This window comes from Papio anubis, chromosome 7, assembly GCF_008728515.1.
Source record: "Papio anubis isolate 15944 chromosome 7, Panubis1.0, whole genome shotgun sequence".
Taxonomy (NCBI): domain Eukaryota; kingdom Metazoa; phylum Chordata; class Mammalia; order Primates; family Cercopithecidae; genus Papio; species Papio anubis.
This window is the reverse complement of record NC_044982.1, coordinates 153,542,391-153,561,399: the sequence shown is the minus strand read 5'-3', so window position 1 is coordinate 153,561,399 and position 19,009 is coordinate 153,542,391. Positions and strand designations below refer to the sequence as shown.

At 42.4% G+C, this 19,009-nt stretch overlaps 1 protein-coding gene across 14 annotated transcripts in view; it reads left to right on the top strand.

Annotated features, from left to right (window-relative positions):
• The window catches only part of RYR3 (ryanodine receptor 3), a 569,735-nt gene that overhangs the window by 87,306 nt on the left and 463,420 nt on the right, over nt 1–19,009 (top strand). The window contains exon 1 of one of the 14 annotated variants that reach the window (XM_021941706.2): nt 8,373–16,863. The exons of the other annotated variants lie outside the window; for them this stretch is intronic. Within the exon in view, the coding sequence (XP_021797398.2) occupies nt 16,795–16,863 (69 nt within the window). The 5' untranslated portion in view covers nt 8,373–16,794. Of the gene's footprint in view, nt 1–8,372; nt 16,864–19,009 lie in introns of those variants that run through there. 14 annotated transcript variants of the gene reach the window in all.

The window sequence follows — 19,009 nt, the reverse complement described above, 5'->3', positions numbered from 1 at the left end:
GGCAGGAGTATGGCATGAACCAGGGAGGCGGAGCTTGCAATGAGCAGATGGCGCCACTGCACTCCAGCCTGGGCAACAAAGCGAGACTCTATCTCAAAGAAGTAGTTAAAATCTGAAGGGCTGGACCAAATAGGCAGAATTAATAAATCATTAGATAAGTAAAATAATAGTGTTGAGTTTTTAACTCCCAAAAGAAATTGTCTAGTCCTTTCCATTTCTTTAGGGTTCTTTGCCCAATTTGATCATTTAGGGGGGATTGGAAGAGGGTGTAGGACTCTTCCACAATGCTTCGGCCATGTTTTTCTTCTCTCTGCAACACTGTAACCTTATGCCTCAGGGCTTTTATACATGCTGTTTCCTCTGCCTGGGACAATATTCCACCCACTCTACTTGCTTACTCCTACCCATCCTTCAGCCTTTTACTAAAAGCTGCTTCTGAAGGGAAAGCTTTCCTGCAAATGTGGCTAGATGTCCTTATTTTATATTCTGCTTTTATTCCGCACTTTGTCTTCATAGCACCCATCAATTAGATGCTTACTTGCTTAATGTCTGTTTCCCCCATTTGATCATAAATTTGCTGAGAAAAGAATAGTGTCCGTCCTCTTAATTGTTGCATCCCTAGAACCTAGCACAGAGCCAGGCACATGGTAAGCCCTCAAAAAAAATCTAAGTCAAATAAAGGAATGAAGGGACTGTCTGGGTCTCATTGCATGCATCAGCGTCTTAGGGTGAACCTTTCCAAATATACGACTTGTGCTCCAATCAGGTACCCATGATTGTACCTGGAAATAAGGCTGCAGCACAAGTCGTTTATTTGGAAGGATTCCAGGAAGCACCGTAGGGAAGTGGGGAAGTGAGGAAGAGAAGGAAAGGAAGCCAACCTTGGGAGGGTGAGTGGCAGGTCACCCTGTGGGCAGCTGGGACTCGATCCTGCTTCAGGCTCTGAGAGACAATGGAGAATGTGCCTCAGAGTTGTTCTAACTGAGGGATGAGGAATTGGGTATTTATTCACTAAAGCTCTTTTATTTTAGTTGAAGGCTACTCCCTGCGTCATTAACTGTCTGCCACTTCCAGCCTGTGCCACTTGCAGGCCTAACAGGCTCCTGTGGGTAGAGAAGCCCCTTACGCAGAAAGTAGAAAATGCTTGTAATAGTAGGAGATCAGACACTACTGGAATGGCGTTGAGGGGTTATGAGTGGGTCCTCCACAGTATCTACTATGGTCAGAAACCCAACTGGATGAAATCGAAGCAAGGAGAGTATAGTATAATGCCAGTATAATTATAGCACATGTTGGAAAGACAGGAAGAAAATAAAACCTATGCACATATGCAGTTGTAATTATTGTTCAAGTATGTTTTAGGAAGCCTACAAGGGCACGGAATTGCACAAGAAGCTAGCACACTACAGATACATAGCTGTGGCAGGAAGAAAGCTCATGTTGGCCATAGATTTGGAAATTCTGAGAACAGGCTCCTCTAAGAGCCCTGAATGAATGGCTGCTACCACCTCATCTCTGTCACATGGAACCAGTTCTATCAAGAGAGATATTGCCAACAGCATTTGTCTTTGACTCAGTTTTTGTGTAACTGCTTAAACATTTTTCAGGGAACAGTTCTGCAAGGCTGATATTAACAGGTAGAATCTATATAACAGCTGACTTGAGTTAAATGAGGAACTGAAACTTCCCAGGACTGAAAGAAACCTGCTGATTATTGTTGCATAATCATGATTCGCTTTCAGAACTTCCGCATAAAAATCAAGTGAACTGTTTCCGTACCTATTGACCCTCTCCTCAGTGTAGTGGTTATATTTCTGTTTTTCTTTTTCTTTTCTTTTTTTTTTTTTTTTTTTTTTGAGACAGAGTCTCGCTCTGTCACCCAAGCTGGAGTGCAGTGGCGCAGTCTCGGCTTACTGCAAGCTCCGCCTCCTGGGTTCACGCCATTCTCCTGCCTCAGCCTCCCGAGTAGCTGGGACTACAGGTGACCACCACCTCGCCCAGCTAATTGTTTGTATTTTTTTTAGTAGAGACAGGGTTTCACCGTGTTGGCCAGGATGGTCTCGATCTCCTGACGTTGGCCCACCTTGGCCTCCCAGAGTGCTGGGATTACAGGTGTGAGCCACTGCACCTGGGCAGTATAGTGGTTATATTTCTATAGAAAGGTTGTTAGAAAGACCACAGGAACCATGCTGAGAATCTACATAACATGTATGAAAATGCAACATGCTTTAAGCCATTTCTGGGAAGAAAGGGAGCAAGACTCACGTATTTAAAAATAGGGGGAGGAAATAGAAAGAGCTTATTATTTATAGGGAGGGAAGCAGGGTTCTGCAAACTTTGAGAATGAGCCCACTTGAGCCCATTATCGTTGAGAAGGAGCAACTCAAGGGAAATTCGACAACAAAGGGTGATTGTTTGCTAGGACTCAGGACTGGGAACTCCACTGTGTATTTTAGGCTTTGCATGTTGCCAGTTTGGTAAATTATCAGAGCTGCTATTGGATCCTGCTGGTGCAGGATAACAAGCTTGAATTCTAAGCCAGGCAAATTCACAGTCTTGGACCCTTGAACTGCAACGTGGCATTTCCTGTTGGTTTTTCTGATCTACTTCAGGGACAGAAAACAAGCAGCTACTGAGCAAGGACTGTGTGCCAGATACAACGCGAGGCATTCTATGATACGATATCTCAATTAGCACACCCAGCAGCCCTGTGAGATAGATGTTGATATCCCCTTTTCAAATGAGGGCACGGAGACACAGGAGGATCAAACAATTTGCCTATTGTCATCCACCTGGTAAATAACAGAGCCAGGCTCAGTTATGTCAGGCTCCAAAATTTGTGTTCTTTGCACCATCTTGCGTGGCACAGGTTGCCACTCCATTCTCTTGTGACCCTGGGAAGTTGGTTCAAGGGTTACTATCCTCATTTTCCATGTTGGGAAATGTGGAAAGTAAGACATTCAACACTGCATGGCAGTAACTCCTACCCGTAGTAAACTGGTCCTTTGTAGTGGCATGGTGCCAACCCTGTGATGGGCTGAGACAGTAGGGAAGAAAGGAAGTTATTACAGGGTACACAAGCTTTTCGATAGAATTCAACGTTGTTTAAAATATTTTCTGTACAGCCAAAAAGAGAGATCAGAGAATCAGAAAAATCAGAGTATGTAGTAATCTGAGTCCAGTGATCTGAAAGAGAGGGACAATTTACATCTTATGTTCCAACTTTCCACGTGATTTAGATTGGCCCAGACTGTATACCTTTGGTGTTCAGGTGTGGGAGCAAGGGATATGGAACACCCTGTTTTTCCATCAGGTTGAGTCACAAGTTGTCACTTTGGTTGCTAAGCTGATTTTCTCCTTGGTATCTCTTTGAAGTGTTATCCTGTGAAAAGAACTGTAATTTCAGGGGAAGAATTCTTTCCTCCATTCTATGAGATTCTTGGCTGAAGCCACAAACTAATTTGATTCTGAAAGGATGCTGTAGAGAAGAGCTCATCTCTTAATCTCTGAGGCTTTCACCAACCAAACATGTGCTGATTCTGGTTTTCACAAGTCAAACTAATTTCTAAATAATGTAGCAACCAGTTAGGACAATCACAAGAGGGAGAGAAACTGATTTGGAAAGCCAGTTCTGAGAGATGAATGGAAATAAATTTGGAATGTGAAAGGTAAGGAGAGCCAGATGGACATACAGTATAATGCCAGACATGAGGAGTTTCAACAAACGCTGATGCAAAAAAACACCTGCTGATACCCAGGACCCAACCTTAGAGGGTCTGACTAAATTGGTATGGTATGGGGTGCAGTCTTGGCATTGAGGTTTTGTAAGCTCACTGAGGTTTGAGAACCTCTGGGCTAGAAAATACCATGCGCTATTCCAAGGACTGTGAACTTTAGAGGAAAATCAAGAAAATGTGCTCAGTTACACAAAGATGGTGGGTGATTTTAAAATTTGATTGTGAAAAACTAGCACCCACCCTTATAGCTGTCTACACATCAAGGTGTGACTTCTCGTGTCAGTCACAAACATGGGGACATAGGTGGAGCCTGTTCCTTCAGCAGTGGCCTGATCATGGGAAGACATTTCTAATGCAGAGATGATGCCTTACGTTTTATTCTTTCTAACCCGCCGTCCCTGGAGCACTGCTATGTTTGTGATAGTTTCTTAAAACCGAAACTGAAAATGGAACCACTTGGGGTCTTTTATTTTCGTCATCTGCTACATGACGCAAGGCACATACGTACCTCGACACTGGGCATTTCTGAATGTCAGCCTGGACTCTAGGATGACTGACAGGCAGTCCAGAGAGACAGAGCCTAAAATTTGAGCTGGTGATGAATCTCGGCCAGACCCAGTGACTGACAGCCTTCCCGTGACACAGGCAGGCGCTCTGCTAAGTAAGTCCTTCCACTGTGCCTGGAGCCCCATGTTCGTCAGCCATCCTAGAAATCATATCTGGGTGCTCTGTGTGGTGATGAATGTGGACGTGGTTCACTCTGGGGCTTCTCCGTTAAATCCTCTCTGATTAGCTGAGTGATTTATCTTAGGGACTGCTTGCCTTGAAAGTGACTTCATTTAGCCCTCTGTAGTTGAGGAGCATTAGTTCCAGGACTCTCACAGATTCCAAAATCCATGGATGCTCAAGTCCTTTACATAAAATGGCATAGCATAGTTGACCCTCAGTATCCAAGCGTTCTGCCTCTGCAGATTCAACCAACTGCAGATGGAAACCCACGCATACAGAGGGCCGACTGTTTTTATCTGTCCTGCTGTGCCTGCCCACTTTGGATATCTGGCCTGAGTGAGTGGTGAGACTTCATCCACCTGTGCTGTCATTCAGGGACACAGACACTTCGGATTCATGCCGGTGACTTTTCCATAGTGGCTGGAGAGGAGTAGGTGTTGTCTGAGGGATATTACATTCAGGGGCTGGTCCACTTGAGTGATTATGAAAGCTTGACCTATTCTTGTCCAGAATAGCATACTTCATTGAGAGAGTCCTGCACAGGCCTTCTTTACAACTGCCGAATTTAGATTAAGAGCCACAAAATACATCCCGTCTGTGTGAGTGAGGTGAAGCACCTTCCAAACCCGTCAGTGTTTTGTGGTTGACACCCTGCATGTCATCTCCCACCTGTGCCCAACAGTGACAATTGTGGTTGTCACCTGAATGATCTTCTGGCCTCTGCCTGCCCACCCGAGGGACACTTCCTCTGCTCTTCTGTGAAGTAATGAGACTTATCCCAAGTTCTCCAACTCCTAATCTTCTCGACTTTTCTGTGTTTAGGTTAGAGATCTCAAGCCCTGGGGATCCCTTGGCCAGAGAGATATTAGGTTGGTGCAAAGGTAATTGAGGTTTTGCCATTGCTTTCAGTGGCAAGAACTGCAACTGCCTTTGCGCGAATCTAATGCATGGGTGAAACAGACCGGCCTCAGAGACAGTGGGTGTGCTGAAGAGTGTGACGAACGGGAGGGCTGGCGACCCATCTGCAGAGGATACTTGCCACTCAGCTCCAGCCAGTTGGTGGTTACCATCAGTGAGATAACAAGTGACCCAGGTCTCGGGAGGTTTTACCTCTCACTCATAGATATCCTGTGCTACAGGAAAGGAGATTCAGAGAGGGCCGTTTCTCCTTCAACCCCCCCTTTGTAGACTGAAACCCAGAAGAGTTATGCTTACATGACCAAAGAAGACAAGCCAACCTCTTTATTTTTCTGGTAATGAAACAAAGCCCGTTATATTTTATTAATACTACTGTAATAAAGGCAAAAAATAATGTCTGCAGAAAAATGGGAGCTTCTATATGCCAGAGAAGGCAACAATACATTTGATTTTTGTTATATATTGTGAACGGAAAAAATTACAATGTATAAATGTAGAAAAGGAGAAGTAAAGAGAGCAAATTTATTTCTTAGAAAGGGTTACAACCTGTAAGGTGCCCATCCCCCAGGCTGGGAAAACATACCTGCAGCCAAGACCCGAGACAGGAACTTTGAAGGAGGAGGGTAGGGGTAGGACTTTATGCTGAACAGGTTGGCTAAACATACATATTCAGCAGGTTACAAAAGGAGCTATGAATATTCATAAAGGTGATACTGACACAGGCATCTTGAACAAACAAGCATGTTAACATATGACCCATGTTCACTTTGGAGTGGAGCCTTAACATTTAAATGTATTACAACTACGCCCTGTGCATCCAAAGGTCTTTTCAGGACACAAAGACGCACAAGTGCAAAATCTCTGTAAACTGGCCTAGACGGGTGCATGGTCAGGGGTCTCTTTTCAGGAGAAAGTTAGTGAAAGCAGTCTCTTGTCCAGTCAGAGCTGTAGTCATGGCTGGTGGAACAGGGACATCGCCTGTGAGTTGGTCAGCATCTGTGAGCTGGATGAGCTGTCATTGTTCTCATATTGCTTATCTGGAGACCAGTTCTTGTTCTGCTGCCAGAGAAAAAGACAAACCTTTTGGCAGTGAGAATCATAGTTTATTCTTTAGGTGTGTTGACGGGGGAGGCGGGGGTGTGACTTAACCCTTGCCTGGCCTTAGGTCTTGTTTATAACTTGGTAACTTACTGCCACTGAGAGGCTATTCTGTCAGTCTTATGATCTGCATTTTCATATTAATTCTGGCCAGTTGTTGTGTCTAAACCACAGAAGAGAGGGGCTATCTCTTCCCATCTGAGGCCTATCTGACTTCCCATCCCATCATGGCCAGAAATTCAGTTTATCTTTTTTCTGGGCTCCCTTTGTCCACCAGGGGGTCTGTGGCCCATCGGTTGGTGGGAGCTTAGGATTTTAGTTTTAGTTTACAAATATCAAAAGCCTGATATATGAAATATAAAATCTATGTAATAATATATTTCAATTATTTTTCTACAGTCCCAGCGAGATAAAATACTCAACTTGGGGTTTCTTTGAAGAATGATCTGATACAAATTTAAAGTAGCTTTAAATAAAATAATGAACACACAACATTGACAGAAATGAACTGCCTTTTTCCAAGGATTTTTTTCAGAGTTATAAAGATCATGTAAGGTCAATGGTCAAAGCAAAGTTGCTAAGTTTTTATTATTAGAAACCGTCAGGGTGGCCGTCCATCCACAGTGCTGTGGGTATCCGGCGCACCATTCTTAGTGCGGTGAGCAGTGAGAGGAACTCCTGACTTGGTCGCGTCTTTCCTCTAAAGAACATACACAGTGAACTCTGAGCGGGGAAAGGGAATGGTGTTCGGCAACTTTGCAGTCAGAAATAGGAGATCTGAGAGAGACGGGTTAATGATCAGGTCACAGTGAATTTTGGCAGCATTAAAATGGGCTAGTCTGACAGAATGTCTTCAATTAGTCAGTGTGTCTACACTTATTTCACTGTGTGTAAAACAAGACATTTCTCCACACGTGGGATTTCAGGGAGTTTCGTTTTGCAGAGGGATTTTTCCCATGCTCTTCTCTCCCAGGCGGGTGGAGCTTTGGTCTCCTCCTGTGAATGGTGTCATGTGGTTAGGCACACAGCAAAGCAGCGGAGGTGGGAAGGGACCGGAGGTTGGGGGGTGATGGGTGTTGCAGACGACAGTGCAGAGCTGAGTGGCATTCCTGGCTCTGAGGAGAGCGAGGCCCTGGCCTGCAGGGACTCGTTCACACAGCGAGATGAGCACGTCTCTGGCAGCCTGGGTACCTGGGTGCGGGGTGCGACTGCCAGCTGTCATCTCCCAGGGTGTGCCCAGAATGGGCCTCTCAGATGGTGGGGGCATTGCCTGGTTCTCTAGGTTGAATGTTTTGTTTCCCCAAACGGTAGCATTAGATGTTAATCCAGAATCCTGGATTTATACAAGGGCCAGGATTTAGACAGAGGACCAAGACTCCCAATGGCAGAGACACCATGGTAAAGAGAACAGGCTTAAGAATCCGTCACACCTAGGGCCAATTCCTGGCATTACCTTTGACAAGTGACCCTTTTTTTAAGTCTCTGCCTCTTCATTTGTGAAATGGAGCTAAACCGTTGTAAGACTCATATGACATAATTTGTATTTGCCTGCTAGCCAATTTAAAGGATAGCATTTATAGCGCTATTAAGTTCTGCATTGTTACATTTCCATAGACTAGCTGAACCAGAACCAAGCTCTCTTCTCCTAAATTAAAAAAATGAACCCTGAGGCCGGGCGTGTGGTGGCTCATGCCTATACAATCCCAGCACTTTGGGAGGCCGAGGTGGGAGGATCTCAAGGTCAGGAGTTCGAGACCAGCCTGGCCAATATGGTGAAATTGTGTCTCTACTAAAATACAAAAAAATTAGCCAGGTGTGGTGGCCCGTGCCTGTATTCCCAGCTATATGGGGGAGCTGAGGCAGGAGACTCACTTGAACCTGAGAGGCAGAGGTTGCAGTGAGCTGAGATTGTGCCACTGCACTCCAACCTGGGCAAGAGTGAGACTCCGTCTCAAAAAAAAGGAACTCCAGAATTGTTCATGGGCGACAGCTGCTTTACCTGTACCTCCTCAACCCCCCCAGGCAAGAACAATGATACGTTAGCTGATACTAAAATAAGCCTGAAAGAAAGATAGGTCTGTATCTATAGTTATAGCTGTAGCTGTAAATAAATATGTGGAAATATGTGTGTATACATATATGTATATGTATATACATACAATCAAATCCTAAGGCTCCTTTTTAAGAACTTCTAAAATCTAGGTAGGACAGCCATAGAAGTGCACGTGCCACAACAGAGCACCTCAGTGAATTACCACACAGTCCCTACTGCACTCAAGAAATGGAATGTTACTGGAATCACCAAGCCCTTCCATGCCCCTCCCCTCTTCTTCTGACTCCTTTCTCACAAGGAAAACACTGAGCTGACTTCTTATCTCTTGGATAAATTTTGCATGTATTGAAATTTATTTAAATAAAATCATGTATATATCCTTTTGTGTCTGGCTTCTTTCAGCCTTATATTTGTCAGAGTCAAGCATATTAATGCATGTCCTAATACCACGGTCACCGTATGTAAACTGGGACATATTAATGCATGTCCTAACACCATGGTCACCGTATGTAAACTGGGACCATCCCGGTTAATGCTACCATTTTGGCATAATTACTGATGGCACACCTTTTCATTGTTGAAAGTGATGGAGTGATCAACCCTACCTACCACCAAGGAAAAGAGATGGACTCCTTTCCCCCACCACACACACCCTATAGGCTGCTGTTTTCTACCTTTTCCTTTAAGGCCTGTTCCTACTGATGAAGCTAATTGAGGATACCTGAGTCTTTTTGCATTCACATGCTGGGGGAAAAGCAGGTGAGCTCCTGAGTGATTTCCCTATTTAGAGGTCTGTGAAAGCTGCAGAGGGCTGAGTTCTATCACTGATTTGAACTTTCTTCATGGAGACTTTCTTCCTTCGTGGTGAGTTTTATAGAACAAGATAAAGCAATGGGGCAATTTTGTAAGGTACTAGAGTAGGGGTGCTTGCTTTTTTAGAGTCTTAAAAAAAAAAAAACTAGCTTCCGTAGCAAGATGCCTGAGCTGGCTTCCAGTGGGGAGTGGCATTACTAAAGATATTATCATGCTTTCCCTTTCTTCCACCAACTCATAATCCAATGCATTAAAACTATGACTTGAATAAGAAAAACACTCAACCTTCTTTGTAAGTATTTAGTGCCGTTTCTTTACCTGTGCTCTTTGAGCCACTGGGTCAGTCATACTGACCTAAAGTCAAGACAGCCTGGACGGGTAAACAACAGCTTGCCTTAACCACCCACTGTGGTCTGGTCACCCTGAAATGACTGTTGGTTCTGTAACAGATATTTTTTGGTTACTGGAATATGTGAAAGGCATTAGTAGCCCAGGGCCAAATATGAGCGAATGCCCTTCTTCATCTGCAGCATGGGAGGTGTCCGCCTTGAGAGTGTCATTTAGCAGTCCCTTCTGCTCGGCTATTATGAGGTCTTAAAAACAGTACTGCTTTGTTGGGGCAGAGTCATCCTGAAGGGCAAGTGAGCTAAGAAATCCTTGAATGTATCGTCTCCAGATAGCAGCACTGTTTACACTCATAGAGTACTTTTAACTTCTCAGCTCATTTAAAAAATTACTAATTTTATCCTTGCAATAGCCCTGGTCAGGCTAGGTGGTAACCTTGTTGTCTCAGGACTCTGATTTCACAGGTGCACTGTATAATGCATGAATTTAAGTCACCTGGTAAAATCCTGTGCTAAGTCTTCCAAATCTTCCATTCAGCACCATTCCCTTCCTATCACTGCCAGCTGAAAACTGTGTAGCCATTAAGATGATGCTGTAGAAATTCTAGAATTTCTGGCCTGTAGAATAATTTTTTACGTGGAAAAACATTTGTAAAAATTTGCTTGAGGAAACAGATTACAAAACAGTATGTTCAGTGTGATGTCATGTGGAAAAAGGTATGTCATCTTTAAGACGGGGACAGATTTTTCCACCATTTAACAGTTTTGAAATAAGGATACATCTCAAAATGTGAGTGCTCCACCCCTACAAATGTTGTTATATGGATGACAAATCCCATATTTGACAGTATCTTAGAATAAATACCATCTCTCTTTTCCTCACATCTGTACCTATATAAGTAATGTAAAGAATGTCTACCAAAATGTTAACGGTGATTATCTCTGGGTGGGGGCAATGAGTGATTTTGTGTTTTCCAAATCTTTTGTGTTTTCCAAATTTGAGTATGTATTAATTTCAAGAATGGCTTTTTGAAAAGAGAATATACAAGGCCAAGGACCACAAAGTAGTAGACTAAGATGAGGTTCTTCCCATGATTATTATAAAACAATAGATGGAGAAGCCAAACATCTAAAATATTCTGCAAGAATGGTTAAAAGCATCTACAGGTTGATTTGGGGGAAAGGAAATAGAAATTAATTTAAATGTTGTATTTCAACATTTAAATTGGTCACAGATATTTTTGTACAATGTAAGACTATCCGATAGGAAAGAAATTATAAGACACTAATAAATTTATGCCTGCATCTATGGTTGATTCATTTACAAGAGTGTTCCTGATAGAATTGGGAGACTCACAATTTACAGGTTACAGACAAAGAAGAGCCATGAATAACACAGCTGAAGCGGCATGATTAGTAAATGGCAGTGGAATTTGAGTCTCCCAATTTGATCTTCTCTCCCCAAATACTTGAGGCACACAGGAAAAAACAAAAACAAAACAAAACAAAAAAAACCCAGTTGTATCAAATATGGGAAAAGCATGAACCAGGTGCTTGTTGTTTCTGTCACACTTTTCATGTAAATTCACCGTCTGCCTTGGATAAATATTCTTTATTCATCAGCTTAACCTAGAGCACTATTTGGAGCTGATTTACGATGAAAATGTAGACAGGCTGTTTTTGTTAATACTAGGCTGAACTTTACATATTAAACAGCTTGGCTAGATTTAAGCACCAGCTTTGAAGATGATCCATTCAGCATAAATCCTGCACAGACTAAGAGCATGTCAGTGAGAACTGCCCTCAGCAGAGGGGCCCTGGGACGATGATGACTCAAAGGGCTCAGAAGACTCGCTGCTGGGATATCAAATTTGTGTTTTGTCAAGTCTCAGTAGGACTTGGTGCTATTTGTTGTGAGATCAAATGCCTTACAGGGCCAGGACTAATTAGGTTGACCATGGTGTCAGCTGCAGGGATGCAGGCGGTTGGGAATCTGACCACAGATGGATGTGGATGGGCAGTGCCTGCCTCACTGCGTCAGCCACAACTCTGCTATGAGCAACCAAGTCCACCATCAAATGGCTAGAGACATATTTAAGTGAGCATTTAATGGACTTTACTTTGATATTTTATTTTAGTTTGTATCTTTAATAAGAGGCAGTAGAGAAATGAATGGTCAGGAGAGCTGCTTTTGGACATGAGGAATCTTAAAGACTTCATTTCTGAACCAGGACTCTATAAAGAGGTATGAAACTCAGTAACTGAGGAAAGCTCTCTTCAGCATGTTTTAATTATTTTCTTTTTTTCAACCATGTATGGATAGAAAATTAAGGCAATGTGCAATGATGCTCTTTTTCTTTTTAAACTCTGGGCCAATACCTTTAGTGAAATTAACAAAATAGTTGGACTTTGTGAAGAGGAGCAAATCTAGACTCCAAATGATAAGATACATGTTTAAAGCCGTGAAACTAACTTCATAGTATACAGAGAAGTGCTGACTGTGTGGGGGGCAGTGGGTGGGTGGATGTCTGATGTTTTTAGTAATCAGAGATGAATTGAAATACTTTTGAAGTGTTAATAGTACATTTTTCCAGTAATGTGTATGCCCAATACAGATTAAATATAAATATCCTTAATAGGTAAATATATCAGAATCTAAAAATTATTTTCAAATGATAAATTTCACTACAGAATAATCTGTGACAGCTCTTCAGTAAAAATGTATGGTTCATTAAATTAATGTAATTTTAGAAAACATAAAATGAATCAGATTTTTTCCAGTGAAATAGTCATAATTTTGTCTCCCATTTGCTTCATAGCTGATAATTCAAGTATTTCTAAAAACACTGATCCTTAAACGGTTAATAAGTAGACTCTGCGCATGTTCCTTCAGTTCCTTTGAAATATCTTTCCTCTTAGTTGGGTTTGGCTGAGTTTATCCTTTAACTAGATCTTGCATGGTTTTCAAATGGAAGCCACAAGAGAGATTCTTAGCCATAATTTTAGAGGAGTGGTAAAAAAATGCAATTGCCAAAAAGCATATGGAATATCTTGTCAATCTGAAGATAAACAGTTGTTTGTATGGGTACATCTTGCTTATAATAGCAAGCCACATGTTACTGTTCTTTCAGAAGTGTTTTTGCCTCTCCCTTTGAGGGATGAATTTGGTAGTAAAATAACAGTTAGCTTACATCTGGAGTGGTGCCTTTTATTAGCAGAAACGATGACAGGATGTAAAATCAAAATATTGCTTGTGCTGTTGCTTTTTAGCTTTCCCTGATGACTAGAAATGATGAAACATCTTGGTGATGTTTAGAGGGAGAAAAAATTCACTTTTATTGAACGTGTATGTGTTCATGTGCTCATTTAATCTTTACAATGATTCTAAAGGATAAACACATTCATCCCTTTTTACCAACTAAAAAATGGGCCTCAGAGCTGTTAAGTAACTTGGCCAAGGTCACACAGACTGGGGTGGCTGTGACCGTGAGAGCAAGCTTATCTGCCCTCAAAGCTCAGGTTCTTCTATACAGTTCTCTTTAGCCAACTGGTTGTTTATGGCAGAACTACTGTCATTGAAATAGCTAATCCAACTAGCATATCAATAATATAGGGACCTGTTTATAATTTTAAATGAGGAATTACTATTTACTACTGTGTGTGTGTTTTAACTGTTGAAACTGGAAAACACAGGCTTCAGTCACTTTTCAAAGTATACAAGTCAAGAAGCTGAGAAGCATTAACCACTACAACAAAGTCTTAATACAAATGAGAATGGATAAAGTTCATAATAAAAGTATAAACTGGACTGAAATGATTTAATTTGCTTTTTGAAGACTATAAGCTAATTTTTCTTTCAAGACAGAATGTATTCCTTTCATTTGTATACATAACTTTTATTTTAAAAATTTGGCTTTTTGGTATCAGGTGTCAAGTATTTTAGGGGCTGTCTGCTGGAGAAACTTGGAAATATAATGAAAAGAGCATGTATCCTCTAGTCAGATGACCTGAGGTTAAGTCCTGGCTTTGCCACCAATTGGCTGTGTGACCTTGGGGAACTGGTAACCTTGGAAAGCCAGGATTGTCTCATTTGGTAAATTGAAATAATACTTAACTCCCAGGTGCTGTGAAAGCCCCATTGAGATAACATTTATGGAAACATTAGAAATACGTAAAGTATTATTTGAATCAAAGGTGATGGTAATTTTTGTCAAACATATAAAACTTTGGTTTTCTTGCGTGAGTATTTTTAATGCAGAAGTTGGCTTAGTGATCTGATCTAGCAACCATGAGTGGTTTTCATTCCTCGAGGCCATGGTTCTGGCATTGGAGACTGAGGTTATAAGCCACTCTCCTGATTCCCTTCATTAAGAATGTGTCTTGGAGTTTAACTGGGGTAAGATGTGACCTTATAAACTGTCCTGTGTCCCTTCTCTAGGGATTTTCCCTGTGCCTTTTCACTGAGTATGTGGCCAAGATTCTAGGCTGCTAGCACCTGGGACTATGGGAGGTTTTGTCTTGCTTTGATAGTAGAAAGAAAGAGTTGAACAATTCTGGACAACCATGAAACCTCCTTGGCATGCTGATGTATTATTTTAACCCACATGTAGTATCGTGTTCAAGAAATACTTTTTTAAAAATATAAAGTGTAGTAGTTGAGTCACTTGACTGGCTGATGCTTCACTGATACTTACAAGCAAGTGAGGCATGTTGATAGTAATGATGTATATTAACCAAGGCTTATTCAGTTGCAAGTGTCAGAAACCCAACTCAAATGAGCTTGCAAAGAGGGAAACTTACTTGTTAATGTAACTGGGTAGTCCAACTGTTGGTGCTGGCTTCAGACCCAGTTAATCTAAGGATTTAGACAATGTCTCTTGCTTGGCTCTGCTGTCCTCTGCTTCATTCTCAGGCAGCTTCTCTCTGGTGGTGGGGCAAAGAGGCCCACAGTGGCTATAGGCCCATAGCATCCTCACAGGTGTATATCATGGAGAAAAGAATGTGTCACGCCCTTCTCTATAATCCATACTGATTCCTTAAAAGGACTCTCAGTGGCTCTGCTTAGTTTATACGCCTACCCTTGAACCAAGCAGTGTACCCAGAAGGACATGTTATTCTGGAGATCCAGTCTGAGTTACCTGCTAACCCCTGTGGCTGGAAAGGGTGTCTAATGGCAGTAGGGAGGTGGGAGGGAAGGGATATCACAGTAGTTCCATAGAGTACCTTCTGTGCTCTGTCATGGATACATGGAAATTGGAATCCCATTGGATGCCAAGGAGATGCCTTCTTTTACCACCTTCTCTGATTAGACAGGTGATGAGGGGAAAAAAAGTCCCAAGGAGTGGGTCTATTGATGAGAGATGGCTAGCTCCCTTTGACCAAATGTTTGACCCTCACAGTTTTTCATTTCCCATCTCAGGAATCTTTCAACTCTCTCTTCCACATCTCTGGCCTCACTCCACTTCCATAAAATGTGATCTTTCCCCGTCAGCATGACAGTGAAAATATTGACCCATGATATTTAGTTGCCTCTCAAGAACATTTACACTGGAGAATTTTTCGAAGATGACCTTTTAAGAGCTGAGGAATAAAGAATTGCCATGAAACAATGGTCTCTATTTGGGGGTCAGGTTGTCTGCCCTACAAATCCTCAAATAACACAGCAGAGGAAGCCGCTTAGTTGGCTTTGGGATATAGGCTGAAGCCTTGTGTACTGTACAATCGGTTTGAACGTAGCTGAAAGCAGTCAGAGAAGGGCATGTCAGTCAAAGAGTAAATAACTATCCCAGGCCATTTCATTGGTTCTTCTAACAAATGTTTGTTGAATTCTAAATACATGCGAGATCCTAGTCTAGATGCTGAGGATACATCAATGAACAAAGCAAAGTTCCTACCTGAATTGAGTGTTTACTCAAATATATACAAGCAAGGGGGTATCTTAGTGAATTTGTGCTTCTATAACAAAATACCGCAAACTATGCAATTTATAAACAAGAGAAATTGATCTCTCATGGTTTTGGGGCTGGCAAGTCCAGAATCAAGGCACTGGCAGGAATGGTATCTGGTGAAGATTGCTGTCTGCTTCCAAGATGGCAGCGTGTTGTTGGATTCTCTGAAGGGGGGAGGAACACTGTGTCTACATGTGGTGGAAGGGACAGAAGGTCAAGAGGGGTCTAAGCTGGTTTTCCTCAGCCCTTTTATAAAGCACTAATCCATTCATGAGGGCTTTGCCCTCATGGCTTAATCACCACCTTAGAGGCCCACCTCTTAATACCACCACCGTGGGGATTAAGTGTCAACATGAATTTGGAGAGGGCATAATTGTTCAAACTACAGTAGAAGGTGATGAAGAAGTAAATATATCATGTGACAGGAGAGAGGTAAAACAGGGTAACAAGGATAGGGTATAAATGGGGAGCAGAGTAGCCTTACTGGAAGAGACCTGATGGAGATGTGAGAGTAAACCACAGATCTGTGGACAGAGTTCCAGGCAGCAGGAACAGGAAGTCCATGTTCCTGTGGTGGTTCATGCTTGGTGTGACAGAACAGCAGATGAGGCCGTGGGAGCCAGATCACCTGGGGCCTTGGAAGTCACTGTGAGGATGTTGATTTGTACTCTAAGGGAGATGGAAAGGCACTACAGGGGTGATATGCCATTTCATCCAGATACCAAAACCTGAGAGTTGGATAGCTTTGATTTTGTGTCATTGGATGGAGTTGAATGGGATTCACATAGCTTCAAAGTACTGCAGTAGAAACCTTCACCCATGGTAGTGGAAGAGAGTGAGTAAAGAGAAAATAGAGGCATCTCTAGGAAACAGGAGCGTAAAATCTGGAGAAAGACATTTATTCCGGGCATAGACAGTGGATTCCCAGCTAACCATGGGTTGTTAGGGTTAGTTAACATGTGAGCATTTCCTGTGGCATGTATATATTACTTGTTTCCCCTCTACTCACTCAAAAGAGTTAAACCTGATAGTGTTCCTTTGTACAGCATTGCTTGAGGGTAGGGTTGCCTTACTTGGGAAAGGAAAACAAAATGATATCCCAGTTAATCTTGAATTTTTTTTCCAATTTTCATTTTTAGATTCTGGGGGTATGTATGCTGGTTTGTTACCTGGGTGTATTGCATGATGCTGAAGTTGGGGGTGTGAATGATCCTATCATCCAGGTAATGAGCATAGTACCCAATAGATTTTAAGCTCTTCCCACACCCCCTTTGCAGTCTCCAGTTGCTACTGTGGGCATCTTTATGTCCGTGAGTACCTAATGCTTAGCTGACACTTGTAAGTGAGAACATGTATTTGGTTTTCTGCTTCTGTGTTAATTTGCTTAGGATAATGGCCTCCAGATGCATCCATGTTGCAGTAAAGGACACGGTTTTGTTCTTTATTGTGGCTCTGCCATAGTCCATGATGTGTGTTCCACCTCATCTTTATCCAGTCCACCATTGATGGGCACCTAGGTTGATTCCATATCCTTGCTATTGTGAATAGTGCTGTGATAAATATGAGTGATTGTGTCTGTTTATTAGAACAATTTTTCTTTTGGATGTACACCCAGTAATGAGATTGCTGGGTCGAATGGTAGTTCTGTTTTAAGTTCTTTGAGAAATCTTTAAACTGCCTTCCACAGTGGCTGAACTAAGTTACTTTCTCACTAATGGTGTATAAGCATTCCCTTTTCTCCTCAGCCTCACCAGCATCGGTTTTTTGACTTTTTAATAATAGCAATTCTGACTGGTGTGATATGGTATCTCATTGTGACTTTTGATTCAGATATACAAATATTTTTAAAGTATAAATATGTCCCAAATATTGCATGCCATGCTGTATTTTATCTGGCAACCCTGATAGGCAGCAGAGGACATAACATTGTAATATTTTGTGTCTCAACTTCAGTTGCTTCTCCTATAGAATAGAAAAACAAATGGATCTTTAAGATTTATAGTCATCTAGTTACTCAGAGTGATCTATGACTAGAAAACTGCTCCTCACAAACCTGTCAGAGGTGAAGTAACATGAAATCGATTCTCTGTGTATGTGTATTCAGATGAGGAGAAAAACCCTCTAGATCCTAAATACCACTTTCACATAATGTATTAGGGGTTTGCTTTTTGATTGCTAATCAGTGGCCCTTCTGCCAGAGAGTGCTGACAGGCACAGGATTTCTGTAAACTTTCACTATCTAGTTGGCTTGGCCAGTGGCCTGGGTAATTACAACCTAGGTACTCACAGTTAAGAAATAGGCCTTCTCGGCTGGGCACGGTGGCTCACACCTATAATCCCTGCACTTTGGGAGGGCTACGCGAGTGGATCATGAGGGCAGGAGATCGAGACCATCCTGGCTAACATGGTGAAACCCCGTCTCTACTAAAAAAAAAAAAAAAATACAAAAAATTAGCCGGGTACGGTGGCGGGCGCCTGTAGTCCCAGCTACTCGGGAGGCTGAGGCAGGAGAGTGGCGTGAACAACCCAGGAGACGGAACTTGCAGTGAGCCGAGATCTCACCACTGCACTCCAGCCTGGGCGACAGAGTGAGACTCCGTCTCAAAAAAAAAAAAAAAAAAAAAAGAAAAAGGCCTTCTTGTTCTCAGAGACACTACCTAGATTCTGCTCTCTCTGCAGCTGTCTGCTCTGTGATACTCTGTCCCATGAACTCTGGCTGTCTTGGGCTCCCCAGATGCTCAGCTCTATCTCTTCAACTGAGGCTCCACCTGGGTTTCTCCTCCCTGTGCCACAGCCTGGCTCTCACAGACAGAAAGTGGGACAGTGGTTGGGCCCATTGTTCTCCAGTGTCTGGTGTCCAGTGTCTTGGAAAACCATTGTTCCATATCCAGTATTTTGTCCTTTTAAAATTTTCCCTATTGTTTGGAGTGGGAGGGTCAGTCTGATCCTTCTGCTTCATCTTGGCCAGAGGTGGGTTTACGAGAGAGTGTCTTAGGAGCTACCCACTTCTGGAGTTCCAGCTATGTCTGAAAAACAGCTGAATTAAAACTTGTCTCTCAGAGGGAATCAAGAACTTGTCTTGAAGACTAAAAAGGCACAAGATTGTCTAAGGAGTCAGAAAATGCTGGTTCCTGTTCTCTTTCTCCCTTAGACCTGGATTAAAGAAGAATTGTAGTCTGAGGAACTCCTGAAAACACCGGGGCCTGTGATCCAGTGATCCTGGAATTTATTTCCCTTACTTCGAGCAGCCCAAAGCAGGTGTAAAACCCAAAGAATGTAGAAGTCAATTTGAAAGAGACTATTTCTGTTCCCTTATTGTTTGCTTCTGAACATAGAAAAACCATATATTCCACTGTGTAAACATGGCTT